General features: G+C 58.8%; 7 protein-coding genes across 7 annotated transcripts; all 7 read right to left on the minus strand.

Annotated features, from left to right (window-relative positions):
* Nucleotides 1–164: 164 nt before the first annotated feature.
* Nucleotides 165–2237, minus strand: LMXM_31_1420 (conserved hypothetical protein; the record flags this gene model as incomplete). The annotated part of the gene is made up of 1 exon (XM_003877937.1): nt 165–2237. One exon carries the CDS (start codon nt 2235–2237, stop codon nt 165–167), a length of 2073 nt encoding a protein of 690 aa, XP_003877986.1.
* A 1965-nt stretch (nt 2238–4202) lies between these two features.
* LMXM_31_1430 (conserved hypothetical protein) lies at nt 4203–7595 on the minus strand (the record flags this gene model as incomplete). The annotated part of the gene is made up of 1 exon (XM_003877938.1): nt 4203–7595. The coding sequence occupies one exon, from the start codon at nt 7593–7595 to the stop codon at nt 4203–4205; it is 3393 nt and encodes a 1130-aa protein (XP_003877987.1).
* A 1800-nt stretch (nt 7596–9395) lies between these two features.
* LMXM_31_1440 (conserved hypothetical protein) lies at nt 9396–9839 on the minus strand (the record flags this gene model as incomplete). Its single annotated transcript, XM_003877939.1, has 1 exon — nt 9396–9839. The coding sequence occupies one exon, from the start codon at nt 9837–9839 to the stop codon at nt 9396–9398; it is 444 nt and encodes a 147-aa protein (XP_003877988.1).
* Nucleotides 9840–10677: 838 nt separating this feature from the next.
* On the minus strand, nt 10678–11163 carry LMXM_31_1450 (conserved hypothetical protein; the record flags this gene model as incomplete). The annotated part of the gene is made up of 1 exon (XM_003877940.1): nt 10678–11163. One exon carries the CDS (start codon nt 11161–11163, stop codon nt 10678–10680), a length of 486 nt encoding a protein of 161 aa, XP_003877989.1.
* Nucleotides 11164–12016: 853 nt separating this feature from the next.
* Nucleotides 12017–21652, minus strand: LMXM_31_1460 (putative phosphatidylinositol 3-related kinase; the record flags this gene model as incomplete). Its single annotated transcript, XM_003877941.1, has 1 exon — nt 12017–21652. One exon carries the CDS (start codon nt 21650–21652, stop codon nt 12017–12019), a length of 9636 nt encoding a protein of 3211 aa, XP_003877990.1.
* A 1389-nt stretch (nt 21653–23041) lies between these two features.
* On the minus strand, nt 23042–23881 carry LMXM_31_1470 (conserved hypothetical protein; the record flags this gene model as incomplete). The annotated part of the gene is made up of 1 exon (XM_003877942.1): nt 23042–23881. The coding sequence occupies one exon, from the start codon at nt 23879–23881 to the stop codon at nt 23042–23044; it is 840 nt and encodes a 279-aa protein (XP_003877991.1).
* A 1180-nt stretch (nt 23882–25061) lies between these two features.
* Nucleotides 25062–27035, minus strand: LMXM_31_1480 (conserved hypothetical protein; the record flags this gene model as incomplete). The annotated part of the gene is made up of 1 exon (XM_003877943.1): nt 25062–27035. The coding sequence occupies one exon, from the start codon at nt 27033–27035 to the stop codon at nt 25062–25064; it is 1974 nt and encodes a 657-aa protein (XP_003877992.1).
* Nucleotides 27036–27993: the final 958 nt, after the last annotated feature.

Raw genomic sequence — 27993 nt, forward strand, 5'->3', positions numbered from 1 at the left:
AGACGGGCTTGACACCTGCAGGTTCTCGCGAGATTGATATCCTCGAAGAAGGCAAGACGTGCAGGACGCGCACACGACGGCAAGCATGCATAAGTTAGCGCGATCTACGTCAGACATAGGGACACAGATATACAACGTACTCACGGATACGCGCGCACATATCGTCATGGTGTCCAGTCAACATTGCTGTGATGTCGCAGAACACAGAGTGCATTGGCCACCTTCCCTCGATGGGCGGCGGTTTCGATAAAGTCGAGGATGCCCTGCTCCGAGCAGAACGCACCGACGTCGTGCATAGTCGTCACAACGCGCTTCGTTGCCTCAAAGTTGCAGTGGCGACTCACTCCCAGGACGAGGTTGTAGGTGGAGGAGCCAAGGGCGAGACCCTTCGTATGCGCGCGCTCCACCCAGAACAGTGCGCTGGCCCACTGCCCTGCGTGCACGCACGAATCAATACACAGTTTCGCCTCCGTTGCCGTCATGGCCGCCCGCTGATTACTGAGATAGATGGCCATTGACTTGGCCGCCGTCGCCCACTGTCCCTGACGGGAGACGTGAGCTGCAATACTCGGTACAACGTTGAAGCACTTGCGCCGCAGCATCACAGAGAGGAACTGCGTGGCGAGCCCCCAGGACGCATGCTGCTCGGTGATGGTGCGCGTCAACACGGTGGCATCGAGCTCGGACTGGAGAGGCATGCGAAGCAGAAGATGCGTCAGCACCGCTACCCGGCCACTTGCCAAGCGCTTAAGTGTGGCACACAAAGGTGCAGCACTCTTTGGAGAATCTGTGGTACCCAATTCGTGTTGCGTCACGCCGGTGGAGGCCGCCTTCACTGCCTCGCCCTCCCTGACATTCACACACTCGGTGCACAGCTTCAGAATGGTGTTCATGTTCATAGCCGATGGCCGCAGTCGGTACAGGTTAATGGCCATGCCAGCGACGTCGAGAGGGGCACTGCCGGTGCGCTGTACCCTCTTCTGTGCCAGTACCCATTGCTTGACTGCGTTCGCCGCCGTTGAATCGGTGGCGCCGCTTGTAATGTCGTCAAGATACCTCCAGGCGAGCTCCTCACCCTTTCTGAAACCGAGGCACTTGAGCAGCACATCTGGGGCTGACTCGGCGTCCTTCACCAGCATATCGGCCATGTAGGTGTCCGCACTCGCCGGATCGTGCGCGACGACGAGTGGTATGATGACGTGATACAGGTAGTGCAGCTGCAGCGGCGCCGGCGCGGCCACAACGCCGGTCTCGCGCAGAAGCGCGGAGGCGGCTAACACGCGGCGCAGCATGCCTTTCGAGGCCACCTGCTCGCTGTGCTGCGTTTCCATATAGGCGTGGTAAAGCCCTATGGCTTGCTCATAGTCGAAGCGGGCTGCGGTGGTGAGACAGCAGGCGTACACCGTCGGGGTCCACTGCGACTTGAAAGGCTGCAGTGCGTGGCATAGTTCCAGGCTGAGCTGCTCGTCATTCCGACAGGCGTGAAAGAGCGCCACTAATATGTCGTCCGAGACAAGCATGTCTTCGCCAAAGCGGAAGTAGTAGATGAGGGCCACGTCCGCATGAGACGTGTTCAGCAACGTTCGAATCGCGCATTCGACGTTGTGCTGGTTGAGGTAGCGCAGCTGTTGCTTTGCCTTATCGATGCCATAGCTGACGTGGATGGCCGCCTCCCACAACGCCTCCTGCTCCATCTTGCAGAAGAGTGCCTGCACCTCGGCGACCGAGTAGCTCGCAATGCGCTCCTTGACATCGTCCTCGGAGGCGGTGGCCAGGGAGGAAACGTGAGGGCGCCGCTTGTGAAGGTTGTAGTGGCGGTGCGGCACTTGAGGCACTTGGTGCACCACAGGGGTTTCACGGAACTGCGTATGCACACTTTCCTTCACAAACAGCGGCGCCGAGGAGGACGCGCCGCTTCTGTCATCACCGTCTCGTGCAGGTATCAGGGCTGACATCTCAGGGAGAAGCTGCGTTTTCACTTGCCTGGTAGAGTTCTGAAAGCAGAGAAGGTGGGCCTCCTCTGCCTGGAGGTCGAAGCCCTTGAGTAGCAGTGTCGGGGTGCTCCCTTGCGCGGCTCCGGCCGCTGCGGCACGGCGTGCGGCTTCTTGAGGGTCATCTGTGAGGATTTTGACTGTCGTATAGATGCCAGACTCCACGATATCGGCCCGCTTCGCCCATAGCAGCGCCGTTGTCGAGGCCAGTAAAAAGAGGATGTCATCGACGCCAAAGAAGGGCATCACGCTTTTGGATTACTTGGGTGTTCCCTGCTTCCTGCGGGACCTCATCATGGTTGCCTAACGTTGCAAAGGCAGAGGGAAGCCCGTGGTCGCGCCCCGCCACCCCGCTTTCTTCTCAGTGCACCACGCCGCCGGTAGTACGTCTCCGAGGCCAGAGGATGTTGCACGGTCCACTGGGTGCGCAAAAAAAAAGAAAAGCTAAGCCGACAGAGCAAGACGACGTGGGACGACTCTTCTGCATTCTCAGGACGCCGTTCTACCGCGCCGCCAAAATAGAATAGGCGTGTGGTGAGGTGGAAAGCACCCCTCCCCCTTCCCCCACACACACCCACACTCAAAACAGCAGCAGAGGAGTGACACCGGCGTTCACTCCCCCCTCCGTCCTTCTCCTTTCACTATAGCACAGAAAAGTAAAGGCTTCTGCGGTACAGCTACGAGTCACTTGCAAGAGGCGTGACTCGCCTACAAAGCAAAGAGGGGCAGCGACAACGGCGAAAAGGCGACACACGCAGGGCAGGCGAAAGGGAGGAGATGCACATGAAGAGGAGTGCGAGTGAGGAGGAGATGCCGTCCATAACCTCTCGCGTAGCGAACAGCCAGAGTGAGGCCAGTTTGCACAGGGCTAGATTACTGGGGGGTTACACTCGCACACTGCCTATAATGCATGCGAGGGCCAAGGGGGGACACAAGGGGAATGCGACCCCATTCTGCCTTGCCGATAGTCCCTCACAAAGACTGCAAGGGGCTGACGCGGGGGGAGAAGACCCACGAGACATCTCTGTTTGAAACCGCCGACCTTGTGCACCTGCCACAGCCAACGTGCATGTAGCCCATCACTCCACTCTGCCACGTTCATGATCCTTTCGTGGTTGTTTCTCGAGAGGTCTTAAAAAACGAAAACACTGCCACGGGCACTTGCACACCCGGCAACGGCTTCGATACGGAGAGAGGAAAGGACGTGCGATACCCGAAAACATTCATGGTTGACATACCAGTGTGTGTGTGTGTGTTGGGGAGGGGAGGGGGGCGGCGGCCAGGTGCAAGAACGGGGTATGGAGAATGATTGAGAGAGCCATGTCACTCGCCTAGGTAAAGAGAGACATACACATACCAACACCAATAGGGGAAACGAAACAAAGAAAAACCTGGGGAGAGGGTGGTGTTGGTGGAGAAGCAAGTGAACAGTGAAGAGGCCACAGAGATACCGAACAAAAAGAAAACACACAAGTGGCGTCACAAACGAGAATTCGTACAGCCATGTAAGGCGACACCCTTCCCACGAAATGCAACGAAATCACCCGGGTACACACACGTACACAGGGCTGACAGCACAGCTGAGACGTGACGAGAAAGAAAAACAAATAGGAAGAGAAAAGCGGTTCACGTGTGCGCGCGTGCGTGCGTATGCGTGTGAGAGAGAAAGAGGAGGTGCAGAACGGGCGACACAAGAGCGAGAGACACGGACTGCTCAGCGAGACGACAGTGAAGCGCAAACAGCAGGTGAAGAAGCAACGACAACCGCTACAGAGGACAAAGCGAACGCCACAAAGCCAACAGCGGTGAAGATACCAGCACCGAGGCACGTGCAAAAGACGGAAACCCAAAGCAAGGCTACAGAAAAGAAAAAAACACTCTAAACCTTCAAGGAACAACGACAGTTCACAAGAAGGGCCCATGTACATACGTATGTGCACACAGATCTCTATAAAGGTAGAAAGCCGTACACACTACGCGAGTTAGTAGAATCAACCACATAGCCATCAAAGAGGCGACCCCCAATCGAGAACGAGGCGGGCTGTGAGAGGTGAAGTGGGCGTCCCTGACAGGCATCTTCTCCCCTAGTCGGGGCATGCGACTCAGCAGGAGAGATGGACAGATACAAGCCCAAGGAGTGCGCGCGCAAACAAGTAGACACACGAGCATGAACCTATACGCACGTTTTCAAACGTGCCGCGACCGCTGGACTCAGTGCACAACATGAGGGATCTCTATCATCCGAACGGATCCGATGTGCCCACCAAACGTGGCCTGCGGGTAGGACGGACGGGTTGCGTTCCACTGCGGCACCTCACCAGCGTCTACCTGCTTTCCACGCACATCGTGTACCGTCAGCTTTGCGTGTCCGCTGCTAGAGCTCACTGCGACGCGCAGGTACAACACCTGGCCCGTCATGGACGCCGGTACAATCCACAAGTGAGAGAAGTCATTTGTGCTGCCTTGCTCCCACGCCTCAATTGTGTTGCCAACACCGACGCCGAGACCAACCCAGTCGCCCGGATCATCGATGCGGATGGCCCACTGCACGTACCGCGGTGATCGCCGTTTCACATTCGATGTACCCATGGCGCCCAGCAGGTGGTGAAGGGCGAAATCGAAGAGCGAAGTTCCGGTGCTGTTCGGCACAGACACCGCGTCCGCGGCATACTGCGCCGATGAAGCTGACCCCGCGGCAGATCGCTTGTTGGAAGAGCTAGACGTGGTTCTCATGTACTCTCGCGTCAGCGCGGGTCCAGAAAGAGCAGGTCGGGCAGCGCCACTAAAACAGGGAGAACGACCATTGTTACGCACCGGCGACACATTCGCGTTTCGGCTTGCAGGCCGCGACGACTTGGCGAGGGAAGCGGTAGTAGCAGTGGCACTCGTGCCGCTAGAACGCCAGCGATCTCCGTTTGCGATGTTCACGGCCTCCTCCACAGGCCGACCATCGTTGTGAAGCTTCCAGTTCGGTCGTTTGCACGGCGAGTTTGACAGAGACAAGTCCTCCGTACGATATTCCGCGCCTCTGGCTCCCGAGGGGGACAGCTGCGGATTGAGCTCCAGCACTTGCGACATGACACCCTCTAAGTTCGGGACGAGACCGGCGCTCATCGGGGGTAGCCGCAGCGAGGCACGCGTAAAGCGCGAAGGCAGGTCCGTGGAGGCGCTCAAGCCCTCGGCGATGGTTGCGATTTGCATGGAGAAGAGCGGCCTCGACGGATCGGTGCGGAGGTGGTCCGTAGCGGCGCGCAGCAGCTGCACCTTCTCATCCGTGATGAGGATTTCGCGGGCGACGTCCGTCTGTGCGTAAGCAAACTCCGCCTCACACGCCTCAATGTACTCCTTCTTCTTCCCCTCGAGGGCGTTGATGAGGAGATTGAATTGGTTGCGGATGGCGTCCTTTTTGCTTTCGCACAGCTCGCGTACCCGCTGGTGCTGCTCCACCCACCGCTTCGCCGATTGCTGCGCCTCTTCCAGCTGAACGGACACCTTTTCTTCGATCGTGTGGCGCGAGTCGGCGTTGCCAAGCACGTCGGGGATGACGACGAAGTTCGACATGTGAATCCTGTTGCGCGACGCGCAAAGGGCGCAGAGGAGCTCCTTCGAGCACGGGTCGAAGAGTTGCAACTCGCGCCTGTGGACAGGGCACTGCGGCTCCGACTGCGGTGAGGCGTATGGCACCCACTGCACAATCAGAGAAGCGATGGGCACCACGTAGTGTTCGGGGTCTCTAAAGAGAATGGCTGAGTTGCTGAGCATAAAGCAGCTGTTAAAGTTCCGGTTACTCTCGAGCAAGCGCCGTGCCTCGAGCTCGGTGTCGGCGAACAGCATGTTGCCAGGAGCAGCTTCGTAGAGGATGATTGGCGTGTTCACGACACCCTCTGACATTTCGTCGGCGCTCGTGAGGCTCGCGAGCTTTTCCCCATCGCTGTTGCGCAGCCGCAGCTGAGGATAGAAGTAAGGGTTCGGCATCACACCTTTTGTCGCGACGTAGATAGAGCTGCTGCTCCGCAGGCCGGTAGCGGCGGAGCGGTCCGCCTTGAATGCTCGGATACGACTAATCTTCTGCACCTTACCATAATACTGCTGAGGGCAGAGAATCGACAAGAAGTCCTCTGCGATTCGGTCGCGTGAGGCAGAAGTGAGCGCCTCCGGTGTAAAGGCAAGTTCTCTCAGCTGTGCGCCACCTAGCTCTTCTGAGGTGTCTACAAGGTCATCTTTACCGGTCGCTGCCACCCGCTGCGATGGCGTGCGGAGTTGCGTGTGGTCCACCGCCGCAGGCAAGGCACTCGCTTGAGAACCAGGAACGGAATATGACTGCAGCGACGCCGAGCTCCTCGACATGTTGCCCACATCGCTGGACTTCGATCGGTGGGGGTGATGATGCTTGCGTCTATGCTTGCGCGACGACTTGTCGTCCCCCGGCGACGCGCTATGGCCTTTGCGCTTCTTTTTCCCTCCCCCTTTGCTACCCTCTTCCTTTGAGCGGTGCCTGTGCACGCTCCCTTCCTGCTCCACAGGTGCAACTGTACCTACGCCAGACGATGGCGAGCACGGCGACGCCATCGCCGTTGGCGCACTGCTGCTGTACGGCTTCATCACCGTTGGGAGCGCCGTGGCCTCGTCGGGATCTTCGCGGAGGGAGAGCGAGGAGGACGAGGAGTCCGACGGGGAAATGCGGCGCAGCTCCGCTCCCGCCGCGCCAGCCTGCGTCGTTTCCGGTGGCATCGCCGATGGCGCCTCCTCAAACTGGATGTCGGCGGAGTCATCTATGTTGTCCTCCTCCTCCTCGAAGGTGAACTCGTCGCTGCCCGACTTGTGCATCTTCACTGGCACATCGCCTCGGGGTAGCGTGGCAGCCGATGTCTGCTGGTTGCGCCCGGGAGGCGTGCGGTAGGGGACCTCGTCTACCTTCACGATGGTGCCACCGGATCGTACCGGCGTCGGCTGTGGAAGTTGCTGTTGCGGCCCTGGAAAGGATTTGGGCCCGACAGAAACGTTCGTGTTCTGCGGAGGGATCAGTGGCGCCGTGGTGCGCGACGTCAGCGCTGCCGGTGCCCCTCCCAGGCTCAAGCCTCCCATTGACTTGATCAGCATCTTTGGCGGAGACTTCGCCGGCAGAGACGGGCTAAGGTGGCCAGGTAGCGTCTTGCTCGCAGGATGAACGGGTCCTCCAACGGTGGGCGGACTCACAAGCACCTTTACACCGTTTGGCAGAATGCGAAACACGGACGCGTTGGTGGGTGACACCGAGCGCGACGGGATCAGCGAAGGGCTCGTCGCTGAGTGTCTTGCCTCCTCTGGCGACACTGGCCGCGAGCCTGGAGGCGGTGGCCCACTAATCAACTTCGCTCCTGGCGGCAGCATCTTCATTGGGGTCTTTGCAGTCATTCCCGGTGGGAGCGGAGGCGTGTTATCATGCGACAGCGACGGCGGCGTGCTGCTCAGCGGCGGCGACGCCATGTGCACCGTGCCTGGTGGTGGGGAGCTGTACATGATCTTGAATCCAGGAGGTGGCGCCCCGACAATAGTTTTCGCGCCTGGTGGCGGCGGTCCGACAATGATCTTAGCGCCTGGCGGTGGCTGCCCCATTATTTTCATCCCGGGGGTTGGTGACTGACTCCTGCCAGGAGTTGGGGAAATGGAGCTGGGTCGAGAAAAGTTGGGCGATCCATCCGTGCCCGTCATAACTTTTAAAACGGCATTCGGCGGTGGGCCCTTCAAGATCTTGGCGCCGGGAGGAAGGGCCCCCTTAACGGGCATTCCTGGCGGCATTGGACCTCCGGGCGCCGGCACCGACTTGGGCCCTACGACCATCCCCTCTGGTAGCGCTACTGACATGCCTGCATGCGTCACAGACATCTCCGGCGTCGCATTACCGTCCCCGGATTCCTCGCTGACTGCCGCGCTCGCTGCCTTGTTTCGCTTGCGAATTTGCCAGGGATCCATGTGACTGAAGCCCTTCTTGATGCCCTTGAGCATGGCTGCAGCGGATGCGGATGAGACCACAAACGAAGCCAGTGGGCGCCTAGCAGAAGAAAGCCGTACCAATGTCGTCCGCTGTGGTGCACGACGGATGGGTGGCGTGAGGGGATGGGAGGGATATGCAGTGATGAACGCTGACAGATAAACAGACGCACAAAAAAGAAGAAGGAAGGCACGTAGCAAGCAAGCGTGTAGCAGATGGCAACCCGAGCACGGAGACGAGGAGGGACCCAACACAGTTAGAATAATAGCAAGGGAAAGGCGCACGTCCGCACACAATGAAAAGAGTAATTCTAGGGCTGAACTGCTGCTCTGCAGCCTTGCGGAAACGGACCGCACCGGTCACAACGTCGTTGTCACCTCTAACAAGCACAGAGACGTCCAAAACAAACACGAGGGAGAGAGACCGAGAGAGAGAGAGCAAGACTAGTCCGAAAGAAACAGGTACGATGGGTGAGACGGGAGGATGAGTACCACAAGGAAGGTGTGTCGATCTCCGGTTGCCTCCGCCAGCTCTGTGGCACATGTGGGGTGCACCCGATGCAGCTAGGGGATGGGAAGAAGAGCTACACAGATGGAGAGAGCACACGTCTGTGCAGATGAATCTCTCTCTAAGCCTTGACGACTGACACGGCCAACTTGCTTTCCTTCGCTTTGTGCGGTGAGGGGTGCGTCTTTCGGAAAACCCACGTTTGCACCACAAACAAACAGGGATGGGAATTATGATGCGTCTCCTCCTGCGCTCTCTTGGGCCGCAGTTCACCGGTGGCTACGTGTCGTCGTTGTCCTTTGTGGTGCAGTCGAGAGGAGCGTCGATGGGGAGGGGGGGGGGGCATTGTTTTTTTATTGAGGTGTACAAAGAGGAAGGGGAAGGGTCATCAAGTCTGTGAGCAATACGGCAGCGCCAGTGGTAGAGAGCTAGAGCATCGTCGACCTTTCTCGCATGTCGATGATTCGGTACGGTAGTACCCAGCCTTGTGACCCGCCATCATAAGAATGAAAGAGTGCGGCCAGAGCGGCGAGACACAAGAGCAGGAAGGAGGGGGCGGGGGATGCAGCAAACATCCCCTGGGCTACTACGCCACTGCCCCACCTATATAAGTGGCGTAGTGTCTGTGTTTCCTATCGTGTTTCTTTGCGAATCGACATCTCACGTGGCAGTCCAACGTCCAACACGTTCCCCTCACAAGTAAACGCACCCACATGGGCAACACGACGGTGGCGGAACGCCCAAATAAGACGTTGCACCCCAACCCCCCAAATACCCGAAGGAAGAGCCAGCGGACTATCATGTCATGGAGAAGTGAGACCGCCATGTCCGCGGAGCAATGGCGGCCCCGACCCACACAAATTCGCCAAAATATGAACACACAAACACACGTATATATATATATACACCCGCCCGTACGTGTGCGCTCAACCGTCATCTTCGTCCTCCATGATGGGCTCCTCCTCGAACTCGCTAATCCCGTCAATGCGGGCCAAGTGTTCATTGAACAGAAGTTGACTCGTCGACGCGGTCTTGGCCTGCGTGATGGTCTCTGCCATGCGCCCCATGGATGCGATGTGCTGCGTCAGCGGGGTCTGCCGCTGCACGGCGAAGGCGCGAGCGGACTCCGTCCATGCACAATGCTCTGTTAGGTGAGCAAGGTGGGTATCGTTCAGATTCTCATTTGCGGCCGCACCGACGAGAAGCGGCATCGCACGGCGACCATTAACGCGCATCATCTCCTCCTTCACAAACGCCAAATTGAGCTTCTCCTTTGTCACCTGCGTCGCCGCCCAGAGAGTGCCGTGGCTGCGCATTACTTGGTGAAACATGGACATCTGAGCCAAGCGCTTTGCGTAGATATCGTTCATTATTGCTATCGTATGTGTGCGTGTGCGTGTGTGTATTCGGGGTCGCCTGACCTTGTGGGGATACAGATGACGTATGCAGCGGACGATCGAAGAAAAAGGGGTGAGGGCAGAGAAGCGTACAGCCCAGTCACAGAGACGACGTGGGAAAGACACAGAGAGATGCTCTTGCCGTCCCCACGACAAGGAGTCGCCTGCGACTGTCAAATCACTGACCTCTGAGTGGGCCGTAGCGTTGTCGCAGCCAACAAGAGAACAACAACAAAACGAAATTGATGAGGAGAGGGCCGAAGGAGGTGAAGAGATGCACAAGGCGGCGGAGGAGGCGGTGGGAAGAGCCAAGTAAAGTTTGAGAGTCTGTGGCCGGTGAAAAAGAAACGCGTGTCGTGGAGCATCGGGTACTCATCCGACACACACAGCGGTCCCGCGAGACAACCCCACAAAGCACCCTCAAGCGCTGCGGGTCTTTCCTTGTGTGCTTATGTGTGCAGTGCTGCTCGGCTCACTACAGAATTTCTCCGCACTCTCCCCCCGTCGCCTCTCCACGTCGTTCCCCTACATTTTGTGTGCTCGAGATGCGCTGCGAGAAGGGGGCGCTGACTACATCCGCAGCAGCACCCACAAGCGATTCCATGCACGTGGGAGGGAGGGAGGTTGGAGTTCGCCAGGGGAGAGATCAAGCGAGAGACGCTGACGAGCGCCTCTAAGCACACATCGCTTCGTGCCTCCCTCGACAAAACAAAAGAGTCCAATCGACAGCAAGACCCTCACGGAGAACGTCGCCTCAGTACGGGTCCGCCAGGACACGTCAGCAGCTGAAGCTCAACCGAAAACGCTGTCGTCACGCCTTGTGGCCGGCCTCGGACGACGACGACGCCGATATGCCTAGGTTGTCCAGCTTTTCCAAGCCAACATATGCGAAGCCAGCCTCGTGCAGCTCTTCCTCCGTCGCCTTTTCATCCCTGGCGTAGTCTGGTACGGGTGACACCGTGGTCGTCGATGTTATTTTCAGTGGGTCGTTCTTCATGTAGGCGAAAGAGCGCATCTCCCAGTAGAGGATCATCACAAAGAAGAGACTCGACACCTTGAAGAGCGACCAGCTCCAGTCCCGGTTGTACCCAAAGACATCGAAAAACGGTACCCTTTCACGAGACTCGAAGCGCTTGTCCTGCCAGTGTGGCTTTTCGGGGTCGATCTGGGCAAGGTCATCGCTGTCGTACAACCGCGCGTCCACCATGTGCCGCCCCGTTGAGCCTGTGTCCACATACGGCTTTGGCGGGAGCGGCGTGCGCTTTTTACGCCGCATCAAGCGGCTGAGCCACTTCATTGCTGCCATGAAAAAATAGATGTGCCAGACAGCGGCTGCCGAGAATCCAAAGCACAAAATCAAAGGAGCGTGACGCAGAGTAACCGCAGTCAAAGAGAGCCAACAACTTCGACTACACTAAAAGGATGCTGCCAGGGGAAGGGCACGCGATGGACGCCGTAGTGGGATGCAGCTCGCAGTATCACCCCACGAGCCTGCCGATGAGGTGCTTGCCACACAACTGGCGGTCTTCCAGAGAATGACACAGGCTCCCCAGTCTGGAGCGCCGCGCGTGAGGCGGCGACTTCGCCACAAGGGCCACGAAAAAAAAGAGAGAGCGTCGGAAGGTATAAGAAATAAAGACTCCGTGTAGCGGGCGTGAGACACCACACCAGCTAGTGAGTCAGTCACCAACAGCTGAGCACTCTGACGCTCGCCTCATCCACGGTGTGCGCGAAAAAAAAAGAAAAAAATCAGGAGAGGGAACGGTATCTGATGCAAGGAGGCAAAGCTTCCACAACGACGGCCTCGAACGTTACCACAAGTTGGCACCTTCGTGGTGGGGTGTGGGCATTTTCCCTCGTCATTATGTTTTTTTTTCTTGTTATTTCGTTTTGTTTCGCGCACCGCTGCGCTGCACGGCTACCTCTCCTTGTGCTTCATGTTTTCTGTGCGAGTCTTCGGATCTTAAACGTGGTGGCGCGCAGAGGGCATCTCAGACTTTCCTCCTCGTTTCCCTGTTTTCCTCTGCCTATACAAATGATGGCCCTGCACAGGTGTGGGTTCTGCTCTTCACCGTTTTCTCATACCCGCTGGAGACACCAGTCCCGCTCGACAAGGCGCTCCATCAGCAGGGCACATCTGTGTGCGGCCCTCAAATCCACGCCATCCACCAAATATACATTTGCGAGAGGTTGTTCAGGTCGGAGGAGTGGTGGATAAGCTTCGCCACCTGGCTCTCCACATTCAGTGACAGCGTGTCACGCTGAGCAGGAACCGAGTACAAGTCGAGAAACCCATCAAGCCGACGTGCTACACGCTCCATGAGCTGCTTCGGGCCGTTCGACGAGTGAGAGCGACTGCTCTGCCGCCGCCACTCGATCAGTGGCTCGTGGAGCAGCGTCTCGATGATGGACATGACGGCACTTTTGTTCTTCATCTCGCACCTCAGAGCCACCTCGCACGTGGCCTGGAAAGGACCGTATGCGCCAAGCACACCCATCACGTCCGTCAGGTTCTGCGTGAGTCGGAAGCGCACCTGCTCCGGCACCTCCAGCTTCTCACCCTTATCGAACATGCACGCAAAGTCGACGTGCATCAGCTCGCCACGCTCCATGTCAATCATCAAGTTCTCTGCGTGTCGGTCACCGAGTCCCACAATGTGGCCAGCGATGCTCCAGAGTGCTGTGGACTGTGTGAAAAGCGTGCGTGCCTCGTACCAGCTCTGGTTACTCGCAAAAGTCCGGTCCAGCCACTGGTGCATTACGGGCGGCGCCTCGGGCAGGATGTACTTGGTGAACAGCTCCATCTTGCTCATCTTCTTCTCATCCACGAGGGCCATCCACTTCTTGACGGAGGAGATGTGCACGCCAGAGCGGTCCAATGCGTAGCACTCCATCGCCACCTTGGCCAGCGGTGTCGTATCGTTGAGCCACTCAATCACGGCGCAGTCGTCGCTGAGAGCCGTGATGGAGTAGCGCCGTAGCGAGAAGCGCTTCCGCTTCGCCTCCGGGTCGGAGAGGAAGAAAGAGTTCATGAGCGCCGCCACCTCCATCATACGGATGTCCTTGCGAGGTTCATCCTTCGCCTTGCACAGGAACGACATCTCACAACCGTCGTTCGTGTGCACCCAAATGCGCTTCGGCTTCTGCAGCGACCGCATGATAACCACACGATCGTCGAAGTGATCAAAGCACGGCGCCGTGGGAAATACGTCTTCGCTGGAGCTCGCGCGAATGTCCGGGGTCAAGTTCGATAGCACGGGCACAATAAACTTCGCCGCGGCGAGCATTGGGGTAATCTTCTGTACGGGGCTGAGCTGAGTGAGCCCCTTCTCTTTTGGAAAAAGGTTGGCAGAGCAGTTGCAGATGGTCAACAGCGTGTCGCAGAGGATCTTTGCGTGCCGCAGCACCCGTTCATTGCGAGGGTTGTCGGCGAACGGTTTGATGATCTGCGTCTCCACCACCTCTTTGGGCCCCTCCTTGCTGAGCGCCATGGGGAGCACCAGCCAGAGGCACTGCTGCGGAAAATGATCCATAAGGTGTAAGACGATGTCCGTCAAGACGTTGCGCACCGCTGTCACCGGATGCCCGAGGCGGGAAAGAAGCTGCGGCAGTGCCGTCATCACCACAGCTGGAGGGATGACCGGCCGCACCGTGCTCAGCACAAACTCGCGAATTTGATTGTTCATCTCCCCCAGGATCGCCGAGGTAGTGCCGTCCAACTTGCTAACCGTCGTGCTCAGCAGGCCGCCGAGAAACACGGCGCTGTCGAGCCACAAGGTGAGCATGCGCGGCAGCGATACCGACGCCTTCTCGACCCCGCGCAGTAGAGCCTCGCCGAAGTGGACGATGGCGCGTGTCGCACACCTTTGGATAGAGTCCACCATCTCCTTCTGATGCTGCAGTGCCGCGTTATACATGGCCGCCGCCGACACGTTTGCGGTACCGCTCGATGTCGGTGACGTGGCCGCCGCCGTTAGCTGGGCTGCAGCGCCTTCGCTTGCGTTGCTGGCGAGGGTATGTAGATGGTCGTAGAAGAGTGCCATTTGATGATGAACCAGCTCCGACTTGCGGTCCAGCTCGCGTGCCTTCTCGTACTCGGCAAAGATATGCTCCGGCCGCTCCGAGCCTGTCTCAATCAGCCAGTTCGTGAGCAATATCTGCAGCTGCGCGCGGGTGGTGGCAGGGATACGCGCATCAGCCACGCACTCGCGCGCGAACTCCATCGCTGGTGTTGGCGACTGTGTATCGTGCAGCAGGTTCGCCACCAGGACGTAGTAGCTCGTCGCCGTCACGTGCTCGTGGCACTCGAAAGCCGCTTGGCGGGCCGCTGTCAGGGCAGCCTCTCCGAGACCGCCGTTGCGCAGAAGCTCGGACTGCTTCAGCCACGTCTCCGCCACCTTCTGCGGCATGTCTAACTCGCGGTAGACCAGGCGATGAAGCGCAAGAAGCGGCTCGCGGGCCGCGATGGTGTCCTCTATGTAGGACTCCCGTCGTGACAAGAGGCTCGCGATTTCCTCCTTCACCGATGATGGCAGAAGCGGTGCAGCCAGTTTCATCATTGGTGCACTCGACTGGGACGCGTCGGAGCCGTCCCCGGCGCAGTGGTGTCCGCTGCCGTTTGTCATAAAGGCTTTGGCGCACAGCTCCGACACGGCATCCACATCGCCGAGTGCATGCAAGAGAAGCGTGACGGTATAGCCCTGTGCCGTCAGGTCCTCCTGGCACGGCGTACGAACCAGAGGCACCACCTTGGCACGCTCGTTGTCGGTTATGCATCGTACAAAGGCAAGAGAGCCGTTTCCTGACAGGGCTCGCTGGAGATACGCTGCGGGCATGGCGAGGCTCACCGACAGACCCCCGTCAGACCCCGTTGCAGGCGTCCCCGAGCTCATCGGCGCAGTGACGGCGCTAGTGGCTGTGCTTGACGGCAGGAGCGTGTCCCACTGGCCAAGTCGCCACGCTGCCTCGTTCGCGTACGCCTGCACGTGGTAGCGCAGCTGGGCAACGTCGCTGACCCCCGCTTCTCCTCCTGGTGCCTCACTCGCCATCTGTGAAAAGGTCGACCTGCCCTTGAGGGCGGCACATGACAGGTAGTCCGTCGCCTCGAACCCTCGCACGTCCCCATCGGATACCGGTGCGGAAGCTAGCAGCGAGGCTGCGTAGCGCGAGGTCATGTAGAGCTCCCCCAGTTCATTCATGCAGTGCAGCGCCGTCAGCTGGTGCTGCCCGCTGTGCGGGCGATGCTGCAAGACCAGCTCGGAGCTCCCCAGTGCGGACAGCCAGTCCCCGTTGTTCTCGAAGGAGAAGGCCGTGTCTTCCAACGAGAGCCCAGGTGAGGCGCGGTGGATGGAGCGGGAGGATTCGCGATCGTTCAGCGCCGCAAAAATGCGCTGCAGCGGCACCGCTGCTATGACGGACGCCAGCGCAGGAATGCGGCGTTGACTCTCGACGCTGCGGAGTGCCCGTATGTGGCTGCCAATGCGGAGGGCAGCACGGCAGCGTAGCGGCCACGGGATGCCGCGCAGGAAGTCGGCATACATCTCGGCAAGGCGGATGCACAGGCTCTCCGTCTGCTCTTGTGGCTCGAAGACACACGTGATGCGTCCACGATTACGCAGCAGCGTCCACCGCAGCTGCTCTACGTCCTCCAGAAGACTGAGCACGGTGTGCGCGTGCTCGCGCGGCTCCTCCTGTGACACGCTCTCAGGATTCGCCTCGTAGATGCTCTGCGACCGGAGCGACAAGGCGCCGACGTTCGGCCCCCCGGCGGCGGCCTCGAGTACCGCTTTCACCTCGTGCTCGATGTATTGGACGTCCTCCACCTTGCCGGTTTCCAGAATATGCACCACCAGGTACGGCAGTAAGTAAAGCACGAGAGAGGCATTCTTCTTGGCGACGTTCCGCAGCGGTTGCACCATCTCGGCGAACCAGCCCTCACAAGACATGACCAGATGGTTAAAAAAGGCGAAAAGCCAGCGCCGATACCCGAGCGACGGCGTGTACTCAGGCGTGCGGAGGCGCGTCTGCCAGTTCACTGTAAGCGAGTACCGCGTTGTCGTGAACCCGCCCAGGAGCTGCTTCACATGCGGCGTCAGACGCATCCACCAGATATACCGGTCGAGTTCGTCGACGTGCACAACATCCTCGCGGCGCAGCTCGACGCCCTTGTGCTGAAGGCGCTCCTGCCGAGTCGAGGCGCGAATCAGCTCCTGCACCGCGAAGGCGATGCAGTTGTGCAGCACGGGGTCTGCTGTGCTTGCGAAAACCCGCGGGAAGTAGTCCCTCAGCAATGTGAACGAGAACTTGCGCCAGTTCAGAACCGTCTCCGCGTCCAGGTAGAAGGACTGCGTCCACGTCATCCGGTTCCACGCGTCGACAGCAGACGCCGAGGAAAGGGCCAATGAGCTTCGCCGCTCGTCATCGGCCATCTTAGTGGCGGGCCGCGCGCCGGTTGGCACTGCCGCATTCGGCGCAGTGACGGCTCCGAGAATGCTAATGCACCGCATGGCGTACAGGGCGCTGTCAGAGTCGGCCTCCGTGCATCGTAGCAGTGTCTGCAGGACCTCTGGGTGGTCGGCGGCCGCGTGAGAGAGCTGGCGCCGCGTTGCTTCATCTGCAGCGCAGAGGTACTGGTAGAGGGCGCGGACAAACACGGTGCTCGACTGCAGCGAGCCGGATCGCATGACAGATGCAAACCCCACGAGGAGAACGTGCGCGCTGTCTCGGCGACCCTCCTGCGATCGTTGCACAGCTTCGGCGCAGCCGGAGTGTCGAGAGTGAAGAGTGGCACGCACCAGTTCGCTGAAGGTTCCGAGAACCACCTTGTACGAGTCCCAAAACTCCGCCGCCTCCGTGCGCGTGTACAGGTAGCGGAGTGCACAGAGCAAGAGTCCCTTCGACTCACTCTCGAGGGCAGCGTGCTGCTCGAGGCTCACGAGGCTCAACACGATGACGGCGGCCGACTCCGCGAGGTACTCGTCAGTGCAGGCGCAGATCAACTCTCTCCACACAATGCACACCGATGGGAGAAGGCTGGGAAAGCGGGCGCAGTGGCCCAGTAGCGTTGGCAGCATCAGCGCGATCGGCGTCGTCTGCGGACCCATAAAGCGAATAAAGGATGCCAAGCCAAGCAGCCATCGGCGCCGCGTGCGGAGCGACCCAGGTGGGGCCACGCTTGCTTCCTCCTCGTCGGCCGCGCCGGCGCCCTCGTTGAGGTAGGCAACCGCAGGTTCGATGCGAATGGCCTTGTAGACGGCATCCAGCACGGCAAACATGTTCTTGCGTAGCTCCTCCGCGGCTACTGCGCGCACCACCGGTTTTCGCAGCGAGTTCTCCACCCCGGCAGCTGTTTCGGCCGCCTCGCCCAGCGTTACCAGCTGCTCAAGTGCCCGCTCGAACACCGAAAACGCTATACCATCGAGTACCTCCTTGCTGGCCGACGCGTCATCTGCGTCCTCCTCCGCCGCGTGCCACTCGCCGGTGGTCCTGTGCTGTGGTGGTGACCCGCTTGGGTCTTCGACGCCCGCTGCTTCTGCACCATGACCCCCTTCCGCCCTGTCGCAGACAAAGAGTGAATCCGCTAACCCTCCCACAACAGCAAGAGGGGCGTGCAGGGATACAGCCCCGCTCAGGCGCCGTCGGCGATCTCGCCCACTGCGACACCTGCGGTCGTGCGCCAGCATCTGAGCATCAGCCTCGAGGGACACAATGTGAAACGCAACAAAGTGGATCGTCGACCGTACCATCGCAGGCACGTCCTTGACACTCTTCTTGGCATAGCTCGCCGCCTCTGCAAGGTAGAGCATTTGTTTCGCGACGGGCTTGCTGCCACACTCGTAGAGGGCGTACGCCAGCGCCCCCGCGGCGGCTCTCCAGTCAGCGATCTTTTCTTGGTCCATGAGGTGCTTCAGCTTCGCTCGTGTGGCGCCGTCGCCGGGCACAACGGTGGGAATCGTGGCTGTGGCTGTTACGGTTCCACCACCAGCTTGGTCCGCACCTGCCGAGATGACATAGCGCCCCAAGACATCCAGCGACGATGTCAGGATTACCTTCATATCGCGGTCTTCCTTGTCCACGATAGCCTTAAAAAAGGACGAAAACACAAATGGCCGTTCGCGGAAGCGCAGGAGATCGGTGGCCGACCACGAAAACAGCGCCATCACACCCCGTGCCGTCTCAAGGCACAGGCCCATGACAGCCAACGCGGTGTCGTTGTGCGCGGGGCGTACACTGTGATACACCGCGTAGAGGTCGAAGCAGAGGCACAACCACGCATGTCCCTCCTGCGTTACTCGTTCAGAGGCGGCCATGCAGTCCTCCTGCACCGCTGCAGACTCATCTGTGAGTGACAGCCGCTGCTCCCTGTCCGGCTTATCAACTGCTGTTGCTCGCGCATCACTTGAGCGCTGGAAAAAACGTCGGCCAAACCACAGCAGCTGAAGGGCCTGTGCGCCGCATTCGGCGATGTATGTAGTGTCGCCCTCTCGCCTCGCTGACAGCACCGATGACAAGAGCCGCTCAGTCCCAGAGAGCCGCACTAGCAGCAGCGTCGGCATCGCAGAATCGCCCGCTTCGCGTTCCAGGCACGCCAATTGCGGGCTCCACAGCACCAGTTCGCGCAGTGCGCAGTATGTGATAGTGTCCGTTACATTGTACGCGCCCACTGTTGTGAGGCTGAAGAGCTCCTTCACGTCGATCCCCGAAAAAGGAGGGGACAGCGCAAGGGAGGTGTACACCAGAGAAAGCACCGCGCACTCGAGGGCGCTTGCGTGGTTGTGCATCCTACCCGCCGCTCGCTGAATAGAACGACCATCCTCGTTTTGCACGTCGTCTGCGTCAAGGGACGCGCCTCGATGCTTTGCTTCACACACAAGGTGCCGGGTGAAAGCGAGAAGAGCGGGCAAGAGTTTCGACCGGTTCAGCTGCACAATCTTTTCCAGCTGCTTCGTTTTCGAGATCGACGGCTGCGATAGGTTAGAGGCCTGCGGTGCACCACCCAGAGCTGAGTTAGCCGAAGCCTTTCCTGTCTTCGAGCTGAGGGTGGCGCCGCTCGCTGCTGTCATTCGGTGTCGATGCGGCTTCTTCGCTTCCTCGTTCTCTTCTGAAACGCCGGCCGCGTTATCGTCACCGTCCACGTCCACGACCGTCGCCGCCTGTGCCAGAGGTCGCTTCGTAGTGCTACTCCGTTCACAGATCGGTGCTACACCAGCCAAGGCGCCTTTTCGCTCCTTGCCAGTTTCAGAACCAGCGATGGCAGCGAACCGGTACTTGGCGTCCAGCAACAGCACGAAGATGCTAGTGACATGGCGAAAGAGGCTGCCCAAACCGAATATGGCCCCGCTAGCATCCGTATACGTGCCGACATCGTCGTTATTCATGCAGCGCCACCACAGCGCGTCGCACTGGAGTGTTGTGAGAAGCGTGCTCAGGGTCTGAAGCAGTTGCACAACAACGGGAAAATGACTCGCAATCGACTCGTACGCACGCCGCAGGCGTGCCAGCATCTGCCCACTGCCCGCCGCGGCACCAGGTAGAGCTTTAGGGGCGGAGGAATGCGAAGTGGACAGAGATGTCGATGCACCACCTCCCAACATCCTCTCCGCCAGCGCGCACTCAAGTGCTTCGGCGAGTCCAGCGGCTCGACACAGAAACAACTCGGCTGTTTTCGCCGATGTCGCGGTGTGCGGTGGGAGCGCCAGCAGTCGCCGAGTCCATCCAAGCCCTGAGCCTGAACGAAAAAGGGACGCAGCGGTCTCTCGATCCAGCATGTGCCACAGCGGTGGAGCGACCTCCAGAGCCGCATAACTCCCGTTGTGTCGAGAGGAAATACTGTTATCCAGCTCCTGCATGACGCGCGCCACAGTGTCCGCCTTGCGAACCTCTCCATTCTCCGAGTCTACTGGAAAGGCGTGCACCAGGATAATGATGGCTTGCACGAGGAGGCTGTAAGACGGCGCCTCGTGGTGCTGCATCACCTGCAGCGTCTCGGCCAGAGCATTCTGAAAGGCTGCGGCGTCGCACTGGACCATCGATGAGGACACCTTGAGACGTGCCTGAACTGCGAGTGCGTTAGCCTCTAGCAAACGGTAGGCGGAGACGTCAACACAGTTCTTCGCGCGGTCCACTACCTCCGCGACGCAGGTAGTCAGTGTTTGCACGTTAAAGAAGGATAGGATTCGGCTCGGCAGAAAGGCCAACTCCGCTTCCACCGCAAACGGCGGTAACTGCGCGCACAGTAGCGAGGCCGCCAACGACGAGAGAGGCAGCTCACTCACCAGAAGCTGCAACTGGTGGTTGTACGCCGCGAGCAGCTCTGGTTCGCCCGTTTGCGTTAGCCCTGCGAACGCGCTTGTCTGCACCACCGTGCTGCGAAACACCCTCTCACATAGCCGTACCCACTGTTGCAGCGTGACCATGGCGGAAACACTGCTCTGTGTGCTGGACGTGGTATTTGTAACGATACCGCCCACGGCCCTACTAGGACTGGTGTATAACTCCCCGCACCACTGCACCCCCACTTCCCACATCTGCGCGAGACACTCCGTCACCGCGTCTTGGCCATCAGGCCCCGCTCCACCACGGTGATACGCCGCGACCACGAGCGAGTCAAGCTCCGCCGTGCTGAGGCGCCGGCACCAATCGAACAGCGCCTTTTCCGCCACTGTTATGTTGAAGATGGACGAACACGTTTGTGCCCCTCGACGGTTCCACTGAGCAGCCAAGACAGACAAAATGAGAGGCCCCTGTAAGTGCGGAAGCAGGCGACGATCCACTACCGCGAAGTAGCAAAGAGTGTGCCACGCAGCATCGTGCTGCGCACGGTTCACTACGCCACCCTCAGCGCCGGGGACTGCGCTGGAGACGAGGTGGCAGGCGACATCACAGAGAAGACCCACGCGGTCGGGGGAAAGCGAAAGAAGCAGGCGTTCTTCGCTGAGACGCACTACCAGATGCAACAGGCAGGCCTGAATACAGCGCGCCTCGTACAGGGTCTCCACGCAGGTGTAAGTGGAGAACATCTCCTGAAGCCGCCGCGTTTTGCCTCCCACGCCCGATGCCGAGTTTGGCAAAGCGAAAGACGGCAGTGAGCTTTCCGTCTGCGACAACAGCGCCGCTGAGGGTTCAATAGAGAGCCGGAGGAATAGCGCGCTCTCCGTCTCCGCCGCAGAGCCGTTGAAGTGCGCCGTGACCTCCGAGAGCAGCTCAAAGGCGACGTTAATGAGTTGCGCAAAGATGTCGCTCTCACCGCGGTGCAGTGCCCGTGACACAAAAAGGAAGCCCTCGAGAAGCCTCTCCGACGTGTCCTTCCATGGCCGCAGCCGAGGGTCGTTCAGCACTGCCAGTACGCCAAACAGAGTGAGGCAGCCGTGAAGCGCGGCGGCTGGGCAGACAACCGTGAAACGCAAGAGAACCAAGTATAGCCGAAGCGCAATTGAAACGTGGGCTGCGTCCCTGCCGTATTGGCGGCGATGATAAACGTCGAAGAGCGCCCCGCCGATCTTCCACTGATGCGCCACAGACGGGGAGGCGAGGAAGAGGAAGGTGCGTAGCCGCCCCAGCAAGTTCCACAGAGTCTGCGTGACGACCTCTGACACCTTCGTTTCGGGAGAGAGGTTGCTACTAAGCTGGAACTGAAGTGCCTTGATCTGTTCGCCAATGTCAGCCAACTCATCGCGGATGCCAGCGCTGTCGTGTCTGCTGTTATTGCTGGCTGACATGACACTCCTCTCCGTGCGCTGCCGCACAGCCGCGGGCTCGAGGCGCTCTTCGTCAGTGACAGCTTCCATAGAAACTGATCGCTCTCCAGAGCGATGGTGGCTAGCGCTTTCTGCGATCGGAGAAAAAAAAAGACAGAGACAGTGATGCGTTCACCGAGAAACGCCAATGGAGAATCCCCAGCACGGACCCGAGAGCCACGAATGCGAGCAGCAGCAGCAGCAGCAGCAGCAGCAGCAGCAGCGGGAGGGGAGGTAGTAAGCTGGTCAAGAACGCTCAACTGTGTCACTGAGGTCAAATAATCGCGGGCCAAGTGCGTCTCTTTATGATGCCGTCGGCACTCCCTCACTACAGAAGTGACGAGGAAGACGGTGGTGCGGCGAGGGCGGTGGCTCAGGTGTCAACTGGTCTCCTTCCTGAGCACAAGAGCAAGCACTTCAGAGCAACGCCGCAGCGCATCACACACACACACCCACACACACATACACAGATAGATATATAGATAGATAGGTAGATATCTCTATCTATGTATTAGATGGACCAAGGGAAACGAACACGATGACGATATCGAACAAGAGAGGCGGGAGGAGGAGGAGGAGGAGGAGAACACGCCTCTTTACAGTCCGGTGATAGCGCAGTTCTGCCCCAGGACACACGTGCCATAGACACATGTACAGACTCACACCGGGCAGAGGGAAGGAAGACTGTTGGGCGCCGTTGCCGTGTGTGGGATTAGGGAGGGGAGGAACCCTCCTCCGCTTCGTCGCGAACTTCTATGCTGGAAAACTGCAGAACGCCGCACCGCGGAATTTAAGGAGATCAGAAGCGAACGAGGCACAGAGAAGAGACGGGGGGAGGAAGGGGACAAGAGACTGACGGCAGATAGAGTTGTAAAAGCACGCAAGAACGCTCTTCCTTGTTCCGTTTCTTCTTTGGCGAAAACATAGCACTACCGCTGAAGGAAAGGACCCGTCCATCAGCAATCACGTTTGCGCGTGCACAAGCATGAATTTGTGTATCCGTTTACCCTCCGCCGCATACGCCTGCGGCACTGGAGAGAAGACGGAGAAGGTTGGGAAGAGGCGGTGGTGGTGGTGAGGGAAACTTACAATAACATGGGAGCAAGACGAGCACCGAAACCAAAAACGCCGAAGGGTGAAGATGTATATCTCCCGTGTTTTACATGGGCCCGTCACTGAGAACAACACGTGCCACCTTTCTAGTACCTTGAATGAACACTAAAGAGAAGCGGAAAGAGAAGAGATGCTCGGCGACTATCTACATGACACCGCCATGGCGGGATCGGCGAGTCGTTGCAGGCCCCGCAGTAGTCCCGCGCACCCGCATCTGTCCCTTTTCCTCTCGTCGCGATGCAACAAGGCGCCGTCTGTTTGTCAAGGTAGTCGTCCCACGCACGCGTACGCGCGCGCACACACACGTGGATGGCGCTGTTAAACGGATCATATCACAAGAGATTCTAACTTGTCGATGACGCCGTCATTCTCCCTCAGCAGTTCTTGCACCATCTTGACCGTCTCAATCTGTCTCTTGATGGCCGTCTCGAGAGCCTCCTGGGGCAAGTGCGACGGTTTCGTCTCGGTCTGCGGGTTAGCGAGCTCCTCCCACATGCGGACGATGCTCTGACCTTCGGTTCGCACATCCCGCTGCTCGTCGAGGTTCAGATTCAGCGAGTAGCCGCTCAGCTTTCCATTAAACTTCGCGGCCTCATCAAGGACAGCGAGGTGGGATTTCCGCCGTTGGGCGGGATCCATCGAGCTTGACTGTTTACGACAGAGGCTACTGGCTGGAGGAAGGGACAAGTTGCCTTGAGTAGGATTGGTCGAGAACGACGCTGCGACTTGGGAAGGGGAGCTGGCGAGCGAGGTGGCACTCTTCTGCTGCGGTGCTGAGGCCGCTTGTGCGGCCTTCTCCTGCTGCGCGTAGCCGACCCCAGCGGCCAGGTATTGAAGAAAGATATTGGTCTTCTCGGGCTCGCTGCCTGACACGATTTTTTTTGGATTGACGTCTATCTCCACCTTCATGATCTTGTTGATGTACTGGATGAGGGTCGTGAGATATTCGATCTTCTTCTCTTTTGTGTCCACCTTAGCCGAGTCGCGCAGCTCAGCTGGAATGATGTGATCGTAGGCCGCAAACCGCGCGTCAATACCGCAGACAATGTCGTGAATAAAACGGAACGGCGGTCTCTTCAGCAGTTTCGGGGTGAGCTCCGGCGAAGTAAGCTGCAGCGGCTGATACGCCGCAATAGTGGCGGACCAGAAGTCGACCTCGCCATTCATGTTCACTGAGGAGACCACAGAAGAGGAAGAAGCATACAAAAAAAGGAACCCAGGCTCCGAGCAATGAAAGTCAAGCGCACAGCACAGCGTGCCAATTCTCAGCCGCGTTCTGCACTTCGCCAGCAAGAGCGCACGAGTACGAACTGCGAAGCGTTGGTGCGTGTGAATGCTGCTCGCACCGAATAAAGACGAGTACGGTAGTGCAAAGAACACTGGTCCGACACGTGACTGCAACCAGCGGGAAAAAAAGGGAGGGAGGGAGGCAGTGGGTGAGGGAGCCTCAGGACGGAATGAAATGCAAATGTAATGCAGAAGAGCAGCATTCATCAACACAGATACACGTCAAATCTCCAGTCGCGCCTTGAGCCCCACCACCGACGATCGTTGTCGGTCTCGATGCGCCCACCCCCCCCAGTCCACAAGGAACACTTCGCCGCACATCTCTTCTTGGCATTTCCTTCCTCATTTCAATGGCTCTTTCGCATCTGTCAAGGCAACTCGGGGCGGGAGGGGGTGAGTGGTGACGAAGTTTCACTGTAGGTGTCCCCGTGAGCCGGTGAGGTGTTGTCCACCCTACCAGCGATACCACCATCACCGTTTCGCGAGCCCGACTCAGGTGCTGGTACATTAGACAGAAGCGATCCACGATGTGGTCGCCATGTCACGGCAGAGTGTGCTGCCGAGTCTCTTCTCTTCCGCCTCAACGTGGCGAAGAAAAGGTTCCCTTCCTCTTCGTTTTCCTTTCTTTCTGTGAACGGTGAGAGGCTTAAGTCCGGAAGTGTCTTACGTGGAAATAGGAAGGCAAGTACACAGCACATACCACGCACAGCACGCACTGACCAAACACGTGGAGTCGTTCGAGACGAGAAGGTGGCAAAGAGAGTGAGAGAAAAAAAATGAGGGTAGCGTGGGCCTCGATCCTACTCACCGCTTCCCCTTTTCCTCCCCCCAAATGTACACACACAGGTGCCTGCGCCTCGTCGAAGATGCACACCAATGCAGCCTCAACAAGGCCGCACGCAGGAACGACAGCACAGGGACGACGCGCTACATGCAGAAAAAAGCGAACAAGACCAACTCGCACACTCGTCTCTCTCCGCAACACACGCAGCCCAATGACCTGTGTGTGACGGCACTGAAGCTCGCAACGCGAGCTGCCTTATGTGCCACCCTCGCTCATCTATGTCGGCAAATTTTTCACGCTTGCCTCGTCTTGGGCTGGAGACGCGACCGTGGCTGTCCCCTGCGTGCTAGATGTCGGCGCGTCGGTGATGTGGTCGTGACCAGTGATTTGTTTGAACTCCTTCAGCCTACGCGTCTCGTCTGGAAGCCCGAGAACGGCGTTGAGCGAAAATCGACTTTTCAGCCGGCGCTGCTGTGGTTTGGGGAGCAGGCGGTTCACGGTGGCGTTGTGCGACACCGGGACAAAGAGGGTGCTGGCCCCGACGCCGAGCAGCTTCACACCCATGTTGCGAATCGCGAGGTGCGTGTCGTGGTTCCGCACCGACAGCCACGACTGAAACTCGGGGTTCTCCTTCTTGAGGTAGTTCATCTCGCGCAGCTTATTGACGATGGCGCAGACACTAAACGGGGCGTCCTTGCCCAGCCAGTGGTCCTGCAGCGCCTCGATGGGGGTGTAATGGGGGTAGAGTTGCTCATCGACGCCCAGCCAACCCTTCAAGGCATGCATGAAGCCGATTTCGTCCTCTGTCTTCACCTTTGCCGTCCGCATCAGCTGCGAAGGTCGGTAGAAGTCCCTCATCGGCCGGGCCAGCAGGCGGCGAATCGCTCGCAGCACAACAAAAGAGAAGCCGTGAGCCGAAATGGCAACCTCGTACGTCCCCTCTGGGTCCTTGAAGTCCAGCTCGCTGAACTCCGGATCCATGAGGAACGGGTGGTACCCCCACGTGCTCATGCCCTCCTTCTCCATGGATGCCTCGTACTCGTCCTTCTCTTCCTTCCGTTGAAACTTGTCGTACTTCTCGGGGGGGCGAAAGGCCACGTACACGTCGGATGTATAGCGAGACCGCTTACGGAAGGTGAGGTCGCGCGTGCAACCGACGCCGTCATCGAAGCGGATGGTGCGATGCACGTCTGAGCGACCGAGGCACGCCCCAACGGCGGCGAGGAGATCGGTAAAACCCTCCGAGTACGAGACGTCATTCCGTGCCGACCACACCAGGTCGCGCGTGCTGGTCTTCTTATCTGTAAAATAGAAGAGAATCGTGAAGAGCTCCTCGGGGCGGTGCTCGTCCAGTTCGATCACGCAGTCCATGCACTCGATCTCTTCACCCATCTCTTTCCACGTGAGGTGCTTTGGTGTCTTTGTGAACTTGCACTCAAACATGAGCTTGTGCTTCCACGCCTCCTCCTCCGCATATGGGACGAGTGCCTCCTCGACATTCTTGAGGTCTTCCATGATCTCGCTCTCGACATCATCGATGCGGCGGAAGTTAACCGTCTTCTTCGACTCGTCGAGCACCTCCTCTACGGACCATAGACCGGTCGCACGCAGGGGCCCGTAGTCTGGCACCATCGGGCCGTCCTGCGGTCGCGCCGCTGTTTTGATATTCTTCGTTGCCTCTGTTTCCGCTGTCACCTCGTGCTTCGAACTTGACGGGGACGACGACGATGACGCGTCGCGGCTCCCATTTCCTGGCTCGGCACGGGTACCGCTACTGCGTAATGGTACGGTCGCGTACCTTTTTCGCTCAGTGGTCAAGCCGGCTCCAGTGCTAACAGAGGACGCGGTAGCCGACGTTGCCACGCCAGTTGGTATCTTGTCAGCCTCGGTAACGATCGTGTGCGTGTACAGCCCATCAGTGCGATCTATCCCATTGGCCTTCTCACCGCTCCCTCGCTGTGACGCTGAGGATGCAAAAGAGGAGCCGCGTTTGGAGCTGACCATCCCCTCGGTGGCGCCACGCAGAGCCCCGTCACGCGCGTCGAGGTCGGCCGAGGATTTTGATGACAACGGCGGCGCAGGTGTGTCTGGCCCAGGTCGGGGTGGTGTGGACGATAATCCCGTCCAGTCGCTTTTGTGGCGGTCACCAGTGCTTCGAGAAAACGGGCGCGTGGCGAGCGTGATGGTTGTGTTGCGGGAAAGGCGGCGTTGCCCACGAAACAGCGACAGCACCGCGGCGGAAGCGCGCATGGTGAAGGCAGCCACCTCCCTCCAAGAACAATAACAACAAAAAACAAAAACGAAAACAATTTAAGCACGCGTGAGTTAGAGTAGCCAGGACCAAAGGAACGCTTATGGTGCACGCGATGGAGGCTGATGCAAGAGAACAGGGTGGATAAGAAACGCTCGTCTGCGAGAAGCACTCTTCCGCGCTTGGGGAGCAGGTTCACACGCACACAGAGGGAGCGGGAGCGGTAGTTCCTCGCTTGGTGGTGCGTCAGGAATACTACAGATGTAGTCGACGGAGGACAACGCACGGAAGTAGTAGTAGTCACGGGTAAAACGAAAGCTCTCCGGCAGACGACAGTGCAGCGTTCTCGAAGGGGTGCACAGTGCTTTCCCTCCAACATTAAAGGGAAAAAACAACTCCTCTTGACGCGAAACGGAGTTGGGGGAGATCTTCTACAGCACGGCACCTCGGTGGTGGTCGCCCTTCGCTGATTGGAGAACAGAGCACCACTCACATACCCACCAGATAAAACAAATAAAAAGAGAGCAGGTAGGGGTTCCACCGCCGAGTCGAAGTGAGGAGACCAGCGAGGAAAGGAGGAAGGGCGAAAACGAGAAGTGGCAGGCGGTGAGAAGGAGGTGCACAAGATTCACTAAGAGAGAATGGGCATGCATACCTTGGACAACAATGCGCAGGAGCGCGATACTGTGAATAGCCACACATAATCATTCCACAGGAAGCAGAAGGTGATCTGAGTGCGAAGGGTTGAGGCCACTATCATACCGTGGAACTGGAGTCCGTGCCTCGGACTCAACTTCGGGGCCGCTTCGGCATTGCTATCAAGGAAGAGGTGGTCGTAGCCCCGCACACAGCGTTGACCCGTCTTTGTTCTCCTTTTGTTTTGGTTTTCTTGCGCGGCAAGACGTCAGGGCATAGCACGGCAAAGAGCACCGAACATCAGTGGCCAGATAAGGAAGC

This window comes from Leishmania mexicana, chromosome 31, assembly GCF_000234665.1.
Source record: "Leishmania mexicana MHOM/GT/2001/U1103 complete genome, chromosome 31".
In the NCBI taxonomy this organism is placed as follows: Eukaryota; Euglenozoa; class Kinetoplastea; order Trypanosomatida; family Trypanosomatidae; genus Leishmania; species Leishmania mexicana.